This window comes from Carcharodon carcharias, chromosome 13 (genome assembly GCF_017639515.1).
Source record: "Carcharodon carcharias isolate sCarCar2 chromosome 13, sCarCar2.pri, whole genome shotgun sequence".
Taxonomy (NCBI): Eukaryota; Metazoa; Chordata; class Chondrichthyes; order Lamniformes; family Lamnidae; genus Carcharodon; species Carcharodon carcharias.
The window spans coordinates 32,195,078-32,208,312 of NC_054479.1; the positions used below are offsets into that span (position 1 = coordinate 32,195,078).

The following is a 13,235-nucleotide window of genomic DNA, read 5'->3' on the forward strand; positions in this document are numbered from 1 at the left end:
TTTGGGTTAGAATGATTTAATCGCTTCATCCTTGCTGGCTGAAATCTGTAAATTGTTTGGGGAACTATAGATGCAAAACCACATTCTGTGCCACAGTGCAGTTTTTAAACTTTTTTTTTCCATTTTAGATAAACCTGCATTTATCTTCATCCCTAGTTGCCTTAACATGGTCATGAGCTGCTGCTTCAGATGGAATTGAGTCAGTCGCATAGTGTAAGACTAGTCCCATGCAGGCCAGACCAGTAGGAGTGGCAGGCTCTTTTCCCTGAAGCACATTAAAGAACCAGTTGGCTTTTTAGAACAATCTGACAGCTTTCTTGGTCATTTTATGTTTTTGATGGCAACCCACAAAGATTTATTAAATTTTGTGCCTTGAGTACTGTAGCATAACCTCAATACTACCAAGCCCATGCATGAGAGCAGTAACATACTGTCACTTATATTTTTGTAATGTTAGAGAGTTTTTATAAATGTATTTGACCACATATTTTGGTACCCAGAATGGATGTCCACTTGCTTCGAGTTCTGTGCTATTTGGTAATAAGAGCAAACCTCTTCATTCTTTTATTTCCCTGCCCACCCCCTCACTGCCCCATTTTTCTGCCTATCTTTCATTGATGCTTAATTTTGATAACCACTCTTCAGCACCTCATCTAAATGACCATTCTTTATCTGTGAGCCCAGACTGCATGTATCAATATTTTTGCAGGATGCTGCAGCCAAACTTAATTTTGTTATAAAAACGAAAAAACTGCGGATGCTGGAAATCCAAAACAAAAACAGAATTACCTGGAAAAACTCAGCAGGTCTGGCAGCATCGGCGGAGAAGAAAAGAGTTGACGTTTCGAGTCCTCATGACCCTTCGACAGAACAGTTCTGTCGAAGGGTCATGAGGACTCGAAACGTCAACTCTTTTCTTCTCCGCCGATGCTGCCAGACCTGCTGAGTTTTTCCAGGTAATTCTTAATTTTGTTATACCCTGACATTGTATGCAGACTTTCCACCAGGGGTCACTGGATAGCTTTCAGAGATGGGAACCTTGCTGATTATTTAGTTTTCTCTCCTTAGTGCAATTGTGCTGAAGCTAATTGCAGCAGCTTGGTTGTTAGCCTGCCTGAGATTGGGTGACCTAACCTGATATTTTGCAATCTGTATAGTTTAGTGAAATATCCCATGGTGCCTTTACCCACTAAAGCAGCAAGGGAGTTGAATCATTGTTACACAGAACTGTTTCATCCATATCACTGCTTTAAAAGTGGTGTGAAATACTTGAACTCAGCTGGATAGATTAGGAAAATTGTAGTTATGATCAATTATATGAAGTGCAGATCACTTTGGTAGAATTGTTATTCGTAGATACTGCTGGCAAGATTCAAAGGCCCAGTTGTCATATTTTGTTGTGTCTTTATAAGCTTCTTTCGACTTATCCTAATGGGTCTGTTCTGTTTACTTTGTAGGGATGTCAACAGAGAGCCAGAAAAGTTTCAGAAGTTGGTAGCTTTTTTTCAAACATTTCACTTTGACTTATTTGTACCTCCGTTCAATAGCTTGTTTCACATTTCATTTCCTTGCGCCACTTCAATGAGCATGTAACTTAGTATAGTGTATGTTTTATTAATTTCTTCTTTTATGTGTGTGCGCACGTTAATTTCAGATGTGACGGAACCACTTACCAGTATAGGCTAATTCAGGCTGGCACCACAAGGAGTAGTTATTCCTCTTTTAAACTGCTTTTCACTATTGCCATCATGGAGTTGGTACAGTACTAAGGGCGTGCTGCTGCTGTACACATTAAAATATAATCTATAGTTTACAATGTATTTATTGCACATATGCCTAGGTTTTCCACTTTTACGCTCAGTCATCAGCTTTTGATTTTCCATCCATTCATTTTAATGGGTGGAAAGTTGCAAACTGGGAAATACAGAATCGGAAGTCCTTGCTCACAATCTTTTCTAAATATATAGCTGCAAAGCTTCCTGGATAGCAGTAAGTGCAGAAACATGTTCTGAGAAAAATATAAGTACACTGAATATGTAAAATATTTGTCAATTTAAGAACTTATATTGAATGCAGCTACAGTGTTTTCCACTATCCCCAAATTGTTGAGAAAATGATCTGAGAAGCAATGTATGCCGCACAATGAAGGAAGAGGTTTTTCTATGGCACTGTATGGTCAGCTGTAGTGGAGTGATTTCTTGTGATACTTGAGATTTGTAACGGGTAACCGTGTAATTCAGGGTGAACCATATTTAACAAATTCTTATGTTTATTTTAGTGTCTGCCTTCAGAGATTGAAGTTAAGTATAAAATGGCTGAATGCTATACAATGCTGCGTCAAGAAAGGGATGCAGTTGCAATACTGGACACCATATCCACTAGGCAGCGCACTCCAAAGGTAATTTTTTAAGTACTTTGTGTAAACCCGGTAAAGTAATGTGAGCAGATTTGTTCAAGCACATATACTGTTGATGCAACTTAAATTTTTACCTAGCACAGTTTTAAATTGTGATGCTTTGTTTATATAATGCATTATGTTGAAACACAAGGCTATGGGCCAAGTGCTGGTAAATAGGATTAGAGAGGTATGTCAGCTGTTTCTCATGTGTCGGTGCAGACTTGATGGGCCGAAGGGCCTCTTCTGCACTGAGATTCTGTGATGACAGAGCTCTGAATTGTTAGTTCTAAACTGCAGTTTCTGTGGCTGTGAGCAACTAAAAAGTGGTTTTGCATCTTGTAAATAAAGTCTTAAAGCTCATAATCAAGACTAATTTGACACCCTAACTATATTTTAACATGAATTTGTTACTGTCTTGTGCTGAATTCTTCCGACATTTATAGCCTTAAAGAGAATCTTCTCTTTTCTGTAGGGTAAATATATTTGTTTTTCAGGTGCTTCCTTCCACCTGTCTTTCTGATTTCCACTGGTAACATACCAACTGTGACTGAAAGTGCAGGCAGACAATTTGCCAGCAATTTCTGGTATATTTTTAAACTGGCCTCTAATAACACACAAGCAACTTTGTGACAACTATTCTGCCAGTTTTCCTATTTCTTCTGCAGCTTCGAACTTAGCCTGACTGCATGGCCCACAACAGCTCAGCAGACTGGTGGGCCACTGGAGTTAACTCTGAATCACAATTGTTACAGTACAGAAGGAGGCTATTTGGCCCATGGTGTTTATTCTAGCTCTTCTCAGGAGCAGTTTACCTAGTGCCACTTTCCTGCCTTCTTCCTGTAGCCCTGCACATTCTTCCTTTTCGGATAACGATCCAATTCCCTCTTGAATGCCTTGATTGAACCTGACTGCACCGCACTCTCAGGCAGCGCATTCCAGAGCCTAACCACTTGCTGTATGAAAAAGTGTTTATTCGTGTTGTCATTGCTTCTCTGGCAATTATTTTAAAACTCCTATCATATCACTCCGTAGCACTGTGCTTTTATGTATACTTTGTCTTTTGCTGAGAAAATTCTAGGACCATAAATTCTTTAAGATTTTTGTGTTACTGACTGCTTTTTTTTTCTGTAATCTAGATTAATATGATGTTGGCAAACCTGTATAAGAAAGCTGGACAGGAAAGGTCAGCAGTCACCAGTTATAAGGAAGTATTACGACAGTGTCCCCTGGCTTTGGATGCAATACTAGGTAGGATTTTTTTAAAATCAAAATTCCTCTACACCAAACGAACTGTCGTTTTATTGGTACAAATGACAAGTTAAGGGGAAGTGGCGGCAGAGAGCTAGTCAGAGAAATGTAGATTAGGACAGAAGCCAGTGTGATGGAAATGAAATGATGCAAGGGGTAGTGTCCATGCACTGTAGTGATTAGAGGTGAGATTCACACTAGCTTCATAGATGCTTGCCATGGCAATCCAGCTTCTTGAAATTGAGGGTTTTCAATTGATTGTAAAGCTGATATTTTTACTGAAAGTAAACTTGGTTAATTAATTATCTGATTAATGCTAAATATTCACATGTTCAAAAGCTGCAGCAGCTTTTAATTTTCTCCTATAAGAATGGTTAGTCTATTTTGGACATTACAGATGTTACGGCATTAGTTTATTATCTTGAAAATGATTGACAGCTGGGTCAAATCTTGCTGATGTTTTAAGGGATGCACTCTGGAATGAACTGGGCTATTCAAGTCTTAGCCTGCATGACCTTAAAAGATATAGTTTTCTCTGCAGTTTGTTGTGTTTTTTTTATTTGTTCATGGGATGTGAGCGTCCTATTTGCTGCCTGTTCCAAATTGCCCTTGAGAGTGGTGTGGTGAGCCACCTTCTTGAACCGTTGCAGGCGACCTGGTGTATTTGCAATCACTGTTGTTAGGAATGGAGTTCCAGCTTTTTGACCCAGTGACCATGAAGCAACAGGAATATAGTGCCAAATCAGGATGGTGTGTGGCTTGGGGAAGAAGTTGCAGGTGGTGGTGTTCCTATGAATCTGCTGCCCTTGTCCTTCCAGGTGGTAAAAATCACTGGTTTGGGAGGTGCTGTCGAAGGATGCTCGGTGAGTTGCTGCAGTACATCTTGTATATGGTACACACTGTTGCCACTATGTGCTGGTTGTCGAGTGAGTGAAAGTTTAAGGTGGTGGATGGGGTACTAATCAAGCTGTTGCTTTGTCCTGGATGATGTCGAGCTGCACTCATCCAGGAAAATGGTGAATATTCCATCACATTCTGACTTCTGCCTTGTATATGGATGGTGTGAGGAAACTTAAAAAACTGGACAAAGACCTTTTAAAATAGCTGAACCATCTGTCTATGTGTCTGTCTATGACCCTCGAACAAAAGGAGCTACCTTGCAGTATCGACAAAACTTGCACCTCGTTATCCCTGAGGAGACACTAATGACTGTGCGCTGCACAGACCAAATTCAAAGTGAACAGTACAAAGGCCATCTGCATTTCATAACTCAGGTTGGCCAACCAGAGTATACTCGTATGCTAGGACAAAGGGCCCTGCAACTTTCCTTTCAATTCTTTATGGTTGAGGCATTTAACCATCTCAGGGAGCAGATGAGGGATACGCATCCCATGTCAAAAACAATGGGGAGAGATGGGAATCATGTGACATGGACTTCTAGCTTGTGTAACCAGTAATATTGCCTTACTGTACTGCAAAATCTCAGTCTGCTGTTTACCATCCTACAAGCAGCCTCACAGAAAAAGACCTCTGCCTAAATTGAACCTCTGGTCCCATCTACACTGCTTCGGCTGGAACTTCTGTACCATCGCTTACAAGACTGGTTCATCTCTGGGTGTCTGTCACATCATGTGAAGCCAACACTGCCAAAAAAATGAATTATACAACATCAGTTTTCAGCCCACCAACCTCCGAGAAAAAATACCTCCTTGGACTTTGACCCGGGACCCGGGACCCTGGACCCACGTGAAACAATATCTCTTTCCTCTGCGGCCTCTGCACTGTAAATCTTTCTTTTCTCTATCTCTCTTTTACTGTATGAATTCGAAGGAGGCAAAGTTGCTATCCTCCTCCTGCTGTTTGTGTGTTCAAATGTGTGGTAATTGGCTAGATTGGATATGTCTTACTTTCTGTGGTCAGGACATAACTAGACAGTTTCCCACACTGGTAGATATTAGTGTTGTAACTACACTGAAACAGCTTGGCCAGGGACACAGCTAGCTCAGGAGCACACTTTCAGCACTAGTGCTGACGTGTTATCAGGACCCATAGTCTTTGCTCTGTCCAGTAGGCTCAGCAGCTTCTTTATTATGTGGTGTAAGTCAAATTGGCTATAGGATATTGGATCAGCTATAAGAAGGTCAGTGTAGGAAAATTCTGTAACATGCATGCAATGCAAAAAAGGTAACAACCAAGAAGTCCTGTATCCAACTGCTTTGTAGTCTTTCAAACCACAAGTCATCTATTCATATCCTGCCCATTCTTTTCTCCAGGTCTCCTGTCTCTTTCAGTGAAGGGTGCAGAGGTAGCATCTCTGACTATGAATGTGATTCAGAGTATTCCAAATCTAGACTGGCTATCTGTTTGGATCAAGGCATATGCTTTTGTTCACACTGGTGACAACACCAGAGCAATCAATACTATCTGGTAAGAAAATGTTGTATACTGTGCAAGAGGAGAAAATGATGGTTCTGGCCTTTGTGTTTCAAGTTCCTTTCAATTTAAAGGAGACATTGCTGTTCTGTATTTTAAACATCCCGTACCTACTTAAAAAAGTAAAAAGCTCTAAGTTTATTCTGCACTACTCCTGGAGACCAGGCGTCAACTTGTAAACTGAAAATCACTGCTGATGTGTGAGAGCTAATTGGCATCTTCCTCAGTCCTGAATACTGATATGGATGTGTTCATACACTGAGATTATCTAATAAAGATATGGACATCTCCTCAGCTGAGGTTGATTTGTTCTTCAAAGCTTCTTAGTCCTTCAGTTATTATTTGTAGTTTGAGACAGAGGGACAAAAAAGAACGCAAGTTTAATTTGAAGATACAAAGTTGTGGAGAAATGTGGTCCTGTTTTATTCCATTTAATTAGACCCACCTAAGCACAAGTACAACCATAATCTATTAGCTATATTCTGCTAAAAAAACTTAATTGTGTTTTATTGTTTTAACCATATTGTTCAAGATTTTTGAAGAGCTTAAGCAGATTATATAATGAGATTTCCGTGGAAAATGTTATTTTTTGCTTTATAATGTTAAAAATTTTAGCATTTCCCACCTGATGGGTCGTCATGTAGCTCATTAGAAAGGCTAGTACCCAGTGACTGCTGGATGCTTGTTTGTAGAAGAAAGGCATAAAAGGAGATATTAAAGTGGTAGCCTTCCAATCACTGCACTGTTACAATTATTTTATATTCACAGCTCCCTGGAGAAAAAGTCATTATTGCGGGATAATGTGGATTTAATGGGAAGCCTAGCAGACTTGTATTTTAGAGTGGGTGACAACAAAAATGCAATCTTAAAGTTTGAGCAGGCTCAGATGCTGGATCCATATATAATTAAGGGTAAGTAACATACAAATAGGTGCCAACACATTTGCAATTTCTAGTTGTTTGTTTATCTGTTTGCTAAATTATAGTTCCAATCCCTCTTTTAAAGAGGGCACCTGAAGATTTGGGCTACTTTTTGAAAAAATTATTCTTTCATGGGATGTGGGCATCTCTGGCAAGGCCAGCATTTGTTGCCCATCCCTAATTGTCCTTGAACTGAGTGGCTTGCTAGGCCATTTCAGAGGGCAGTTGAGTCAACCACATTACTGTGGATCTGGAGACAGATGTAGGTCAGACCAGATAAGGGTGGCAGATTTCCTTCCTAAAGGACATTAGTGAACCAAATGAATTTTTATGATAATAGTTCCATGGTCACCATTATTGAGATTAGCTTTCAATTCCAGATTTTATTAGTCCAATTTAAATTCCACTAGTTGCTGTGGTGGGATTCGAACCCATGTCCCCAGAACATTAGCCTGGGCCTCTGGATTACTGGGCCAGTTTAAAGCCACAATGAGAGTTAAATTGACTATTCAACTGAGTACATTTCTTGAGCAATACTTAAACAGAAATAAAAATATTGGATGTGTACAAGTTTCAGTACAACACTTAGAAATATAGAGTTAAATACGGCATTACGTAATTCTATTTGATAGAATTATGCTTTCAAACTTATCCTCTCTTTAGGAATGGATGTATATGGGTACCTTTTGGCAGGTGAGGGTCGACTAGAGGATGTCGAAAATTTAGGTGGACGTTTATTCAACATTTCTGATCAGCATGCAGAACCATGGGTTGTGTCGGGGTAAGTGTTGAGGTTTTAAATTTACCTTACAGGAAGAAACAAAAGCCCTTTTTTCTTGGCAATATTATGATAATACTATAGGTGATTTCTGTCCAGGTAATTGTGACTGCAGCGTTGGTGCCAAAGTTGCTACACAGGTTTCCACTAGTTCTGTATGTACAGGTTTCTTCATAGATGACAAATAGGGACCCAAAATCCACATCATCTTTCAGCTCTTCCTAGATATAGTCTCTGCTGATCTTGGCCCAACTACCAGGAGGTGTGCAAGAAGTTCCTTTGCCCCTAGCCCACCCCCTAATGTATTGACAAATATCTGCTTTTATGTCTGTCGTCTCCCTTCCCCCAACCCCAACTACTTGACCCAAATCAGAAACTTGGAATTGTGGTGCAGACCAAGAATATCCCAAATATAGTGTATTACTGCATACAGAAATAAATGTTGGTAAAAATTGAAAAATTAAGAAAGTAGTGATGAACTGCCGCCTTGAGTCCCTGCAGTCTATCTGGTGCTGTTGGAAAGGGAGTTCCAGGTTTTTGACCCAGTGACAATGAAGGAACAATGATTTAATTCCAAGTCAGGATGGTGTGTTTGGAGGGGAACTTGCAGGTGATGGTGCATCTGCTGCCCTTATCCTTCTAAAGATCACAGGTTTAGAAGGTGCTGCCGAAGGAGCCTTGGCAGGTTGCTGCAATGCATCTTGTATATGGTGTATGCTGCTGCCACTGTGGTGGAGGGAGTGAATGTTTAAGCTGGTGGATGGGGTGTTGAGCAAGGGGCTGCTTTCTCCTAAATTGTTTTGAGTTTCTTGATTGTTAATGGAGCTGCATTCTTACAGGCAAGTGGAGAGTATTCCACCATGCTCCTCACTTGTGCTTTGTAGATGGTGAACAGGCTTTGGGGAGCTAGGAGGTGAGTTACTTGCTGCAGAATCCCCAGACTCTCACCCTCTCTCTGCTTGTATGGCTGGTCAAGGGTAACCTTCTGCCCCACCACCCTGGATGTTGATGGTGGGAAGTTCGGTTATGGTAACGCCAAGGGGAGTTGGTTAGATTCTCTCTTGTTGGAGATGATCTTTGCCTATCACTTGTGTGGCACAAATGTTACTTGTCAGCCCAAATAATGAATATCAACTGTCTTCTCAACACTGACTTCTCTGTTACAGTGGTGTTTGTGTATATGAAGGGAAGAAAATTAAATCTGTTTACAGCACAATTGATACAAGTTCAACGGTGCTACAAATAGTAAGATATAGTTAAAGAGAATGCTATATACATTTGCGTTTGGTCATGATTATTCAGATCACACCAATTGTATGTTTTTGCTCTGCTCATAAAGTTGGCTATGGATTAGAAATTGGGTCACCTCATTAAGGGACCTACTTGAGACCCAATATTTTTTTGAGGCCTAGTGTAACCATCCAATAGAATAAAATCTAATAAGTGGTGTGACAAAGTATTTTAATTATAGTGCTCAGTGCTGCAATTCTGAGCACTAAACTAGTTTAATCAGTTCATATTTGTAACCCCTTTTTCTCTTGGTCACAAACATAGCATTTCTTTGAACAGAAGGTCAAATGAACCTGGGGAAAAATAAGCAAAATCTGACCAGCTTTGTCAATAAAGCAATAGTGGTTTGACTGAATACAAGTGACAATTAATGAATGAATAAATGGCCCCCTGTAATTCTAGTTGAAAATGCTATTGATTTGACAACAAAGTTTTGCATTTATGTGGCACCTTTAACATAGAAAAGATGCCCGATGCACCTCAGGTGACTAAGGAGAAGATAAGTACTGAGGCACAAAGAAAGTGATATTAGGAGAAGTCACTACAACGTGGTGGATTTTAAGAAGGCTCTTAAGGCAAAGTGGGAGGTAGAAAGATTGAGTAATCTGAAGGAGGAAATTCCAAAGCATAGGCCTGGTTGGCTGAAAGAAAGGCTATACATGGTAGGGTGAAGAGAAAGAGGCCAGAGTCAGATAAATTGATAAGTTAGTAGAAAGAGTGGAAGTAAAGAATTGGAAGTGGTTACAGAGGTAGGAAGGTGAAAGACAATGAATGGGTTTAAGTGCAAAGGTGAGAACAGATATGGTTTTGGAAGAGCTGGTTTCTTGATGGTGGCCAATGGGAGGACAGCTAGGAAAGCATTGGAAAAGTTGCGGCTGGAATTGGTCAAGGCATACAAGAATTTTAGCAACTGATGGTAGGGGTAGAGACAGACAAAGTTATGGAGTTGGAAGTAGTCAGTCTTTGTAATTAGGTAGATAGGAGGTCAGACATTCAGGATTGAATAAAACCCTGAACCTGAGCAGTTCAGTTTCGCATGAGAGGGTGGGCATGTAGCGGGTAAAAGCATCATTGGTCTCACAGACATGGCATCAGTCCTGCTAGTGACTATCTGGAGGAGGTTGCTACTCATTCAAGACTGGAATTCAGACAAGCCATCTGGCAACATAATTAGTGGAGGGGGCAAAAGAGGTGAGTTAAAGATGATGTTGTCAGCTTGCCATGTGCACACTACATTTTGTACAGATATGGAATTATCCAAGGGATAGTGTATAGGTGAGGAAGGTCTGGGACCAAACATAGCTTCTTGAGAGACTCCAAATGTAGCATTGCAGGGGCAGAAAATTTGCATAACAGAATCCCGTTAAGAAAATAATTGTAAACTGACCCATAAACATATCCATTCCATCTTTGTCATTCCAATAAGTCCACTTTGATCACACTGCCCCACCCCTCCCCCTGCCCTCCACTGTCAGTATGCAGAGCCTAATGGAGGACATCAAGCAATCCTGATCTCTAAATATTTGTGGAAATTTTAACTGAAACACTGGCACTGTAATTCCCATATGCCACTCTGCAGCCCAGACCATATTGCACTGAGCATATATTTGAATCCAATTGTACTGTGAAGTTGATGTGACTTAACCAAACAAGCAGACTGTAACTCACAGGAAGTATCATGCAGCCCATGCAATGGATTTTCTGCAGTAAACATTAAAAAAATGCCACTCACAATTGGATATATTTTAGCATATTAGAAACAATATCTGTCATTAATTTCTTTGCTTTTCTGTCCACAGGTATCAGTGTTTGTACAGCAAACGATATTCACGTGCGCTGTATCTGGGGGCAAAAGCAATTCAGCTGAATAGCAACAGTGTACAAGCCTTACTATTAAAAGGTGCAGCTTTGCGAGCCCTAGGCAGAATCCAGGAAGCTATCATACATTTCCGAGAAGCAATGCGCCTTGCTCCTTGCCGAATGGATTGCTATGAGGGTAAGTTTCTTATTAACATCCTTGTGGAAAACACTGAATTTCCTAAAATCTGTAGTAGTTGTATGTTAAGGGTTTAGTTGAGTTGTATAAAATCCATGTGTAAATAATGGTAAAGCAGAATAGCTTTGAATTCTACATTTGATCTGTTGCTTGCTGCTGCATTATTTGATGTTGCACCCTTCACAAAGAGAGCAGAACTTCAGTGGCTCTGGGCAGATCAAGAAACAATGCCACAACTTATTTTTGTAATAATATATATATTTGCACCTTCGAATGAAAAGTTGTTTATGTATCCCTTGATAGGGAGTTCCCATTTTAAATTTGGCCACAAGTACTTGTTAGGATATAGGAGCAGGAGTAGGCCGTTCAACCTGTCGAGCCTGCTCCGCCATTCAATTAGGTCATGGCTGATCATCCACCTCAATGCCAACATTAGTATGCAACAATTCATTTGTTATGCTGCTTTTTTAAATGAAATTTTCCAATTAATATATCAGTGATACTGAAATATTTTAAAAGAATTGCTCTGAGTCTGCAAGCAATTTCAGGCTCTTGTGTTTAGGTGGCAACAGAACAAAATGGCCAGTTTACCTGGTTGGCATGGGGAGGAAATTATTTTCTCCTCTATCATAAGTTCACTATAAGCTGAATTTTAAACTTTTACATTATGGAGTTTGTGGATTTTATTTTCATATTATTGCTCTTTCCTGTTAAATTTTTCTCTTAATTCCCTCCCACCCCACTCCATTATTTTTAGTAGAAGATTTTGCCTCCTTCCTCTTGTCCAGCAGGAGCTGGCCTTGGACTTGCTCAGCTCCTGCCACAGCCCCCGCATTCTTTTATTGTATTTTAACAACTCCTGATAGCAATCTGTACTCTCCTCTCTACATCCGCTTCTTCCATGGCACTCCGCCAGTTTTTACCTCCATTGGTCGTAATTTCACAAGTCGGTGCATCCTTTCAGCCATTGGCACTATCCCAGAGCTAATTTTAAAGTAATTTCAGCCACTGGCTGTCAATGCTGCCCCTGGGCTCAGCACCACACATGAATGCAGTAGCCTCCCTATGCCTTCTGCACAGTCTCAGCTCGCTCCCTCCAGATATCTGCTGACTTTGTGGGCTTGGCCCTGTTCAATTTCTGTTTATACACATCTCTAAAGAATATTTAAAATTATTTATTTTAAAGGACTACCTCTACTTTTACAAACTTTTTCTTGTTCTCAATACATGGTTTTCAGGGTTTTCCGCCCGCTTTTTCCCTCTCATCTATGCTGTCCATCAATACTCCCACCCCTCCTCATCCTCTTCGTACTGACCCCTTCCCTTATTGTTTTCAATGCGTAAGGCAATCTGATTATAAGGGGATGGGGGTTTGAGTAGTGAGCAATACAAGGAAGCGATCACTGGTAGTTTAGTACCATTATACCCAACCTTTTTAATTCTCCCTTACCTGAAGATTTTGCTTAGCCTCAGCTTCTAGTGTTCAACACTGTGAGATTGACATGCAATTAATAAAGTTCTTTTAATAAACACACAAAACACAGACAATTTGCTAGCATAGTGGTTATGTGACTGGGCTAATAATCCAAAGACCTGGCCTAATGACCTGGAGACATGAGTTTAAAACCTACCACATAGGGAATTCTGTTAAATCTGGAATTAAAAAGATAGCATCAGTAATGGTGACCATGTAACTTCCACATTGTCATAAAAACCCACCTGGCTCACTAATGTTTTTTATGGAAGGAAACCTGCCATCTTTACCAGTGTGGCCTGTATGTGACTCCAGTCACACAGCAAACAAACAAACCAGTCAGTTCTATCAGACATCTATGACAAAATAACAGACTGCAGTAGTTCAAGAAGTTGGCTTACTACCACCTTCTCGAGGGCAATACCAGCGACACCCACATCCTGTGAATGAATTAAAATAAAAACGTGACTTCAATATTCTTAATAACCTGTGTGGAAAAATTCTAACTTTCCCTTTATGCTTCTGTCCAAATCCAAAGTCGAAGTGACTTGTTTCTGGTTTCACTGATTTGGTATTTACTTTCTCGAACCCCTTCTTTTAACCTTCTCGGGTCCAGTGACAACTGCCCTAGTTTTTTGTTTAGATGTCTCATCAGGGAGCCATTGTCCCAGTTTAAGTTGTAGCTTCAAAACATTACT

The 13,235-nt window shown here is 40.2% G+C and overlaps 1 protein-coding gene across 2 annotated transcripts in view; it reads left to right on the plus strand.

The window, feature by feature from the left end:
• The window catches only part of anapc7 (anaphase promoting complex subunit 7), a 44,170-nt gene that overhangs the window by 22,989 nt on the left and 7,946 nt on the right, over positions 1-13,235 (plus strand). Inside the window, exons 3-9 of one of the 2 annotated variants that reach the window (XM_041203320.1) lie at positions 1,458-1,490; positions 2,279-2,398; positions 3,535-3,646; positions 5,920-6,073; positions 6,848-6,990; positions 7,663-7,780; positions 10,867-11,063. In XM_041203320.1, the coding sequence (XP_041059254.1) occupies positions 1,458-1,490; positions 2,279-2,398; positions 3,535-3,646; positions 5,920-6,073; positions 6,848-6,990; positions 7,663-7,780; positions 10,867-11,063 (877 nt within the window). The remainder of the gene's footprint in view (positions 1-1,457; positions 1,491-2,278; positions 2,399-3,534; positions 3,647-5,919; positions 6,074-6,847; positions 6,991-7,662; positions 7,781-10,866; positions 11,064-13,235) is intronic. The other variant, XM_041203321.1, reaches the window with a different exon arrangement.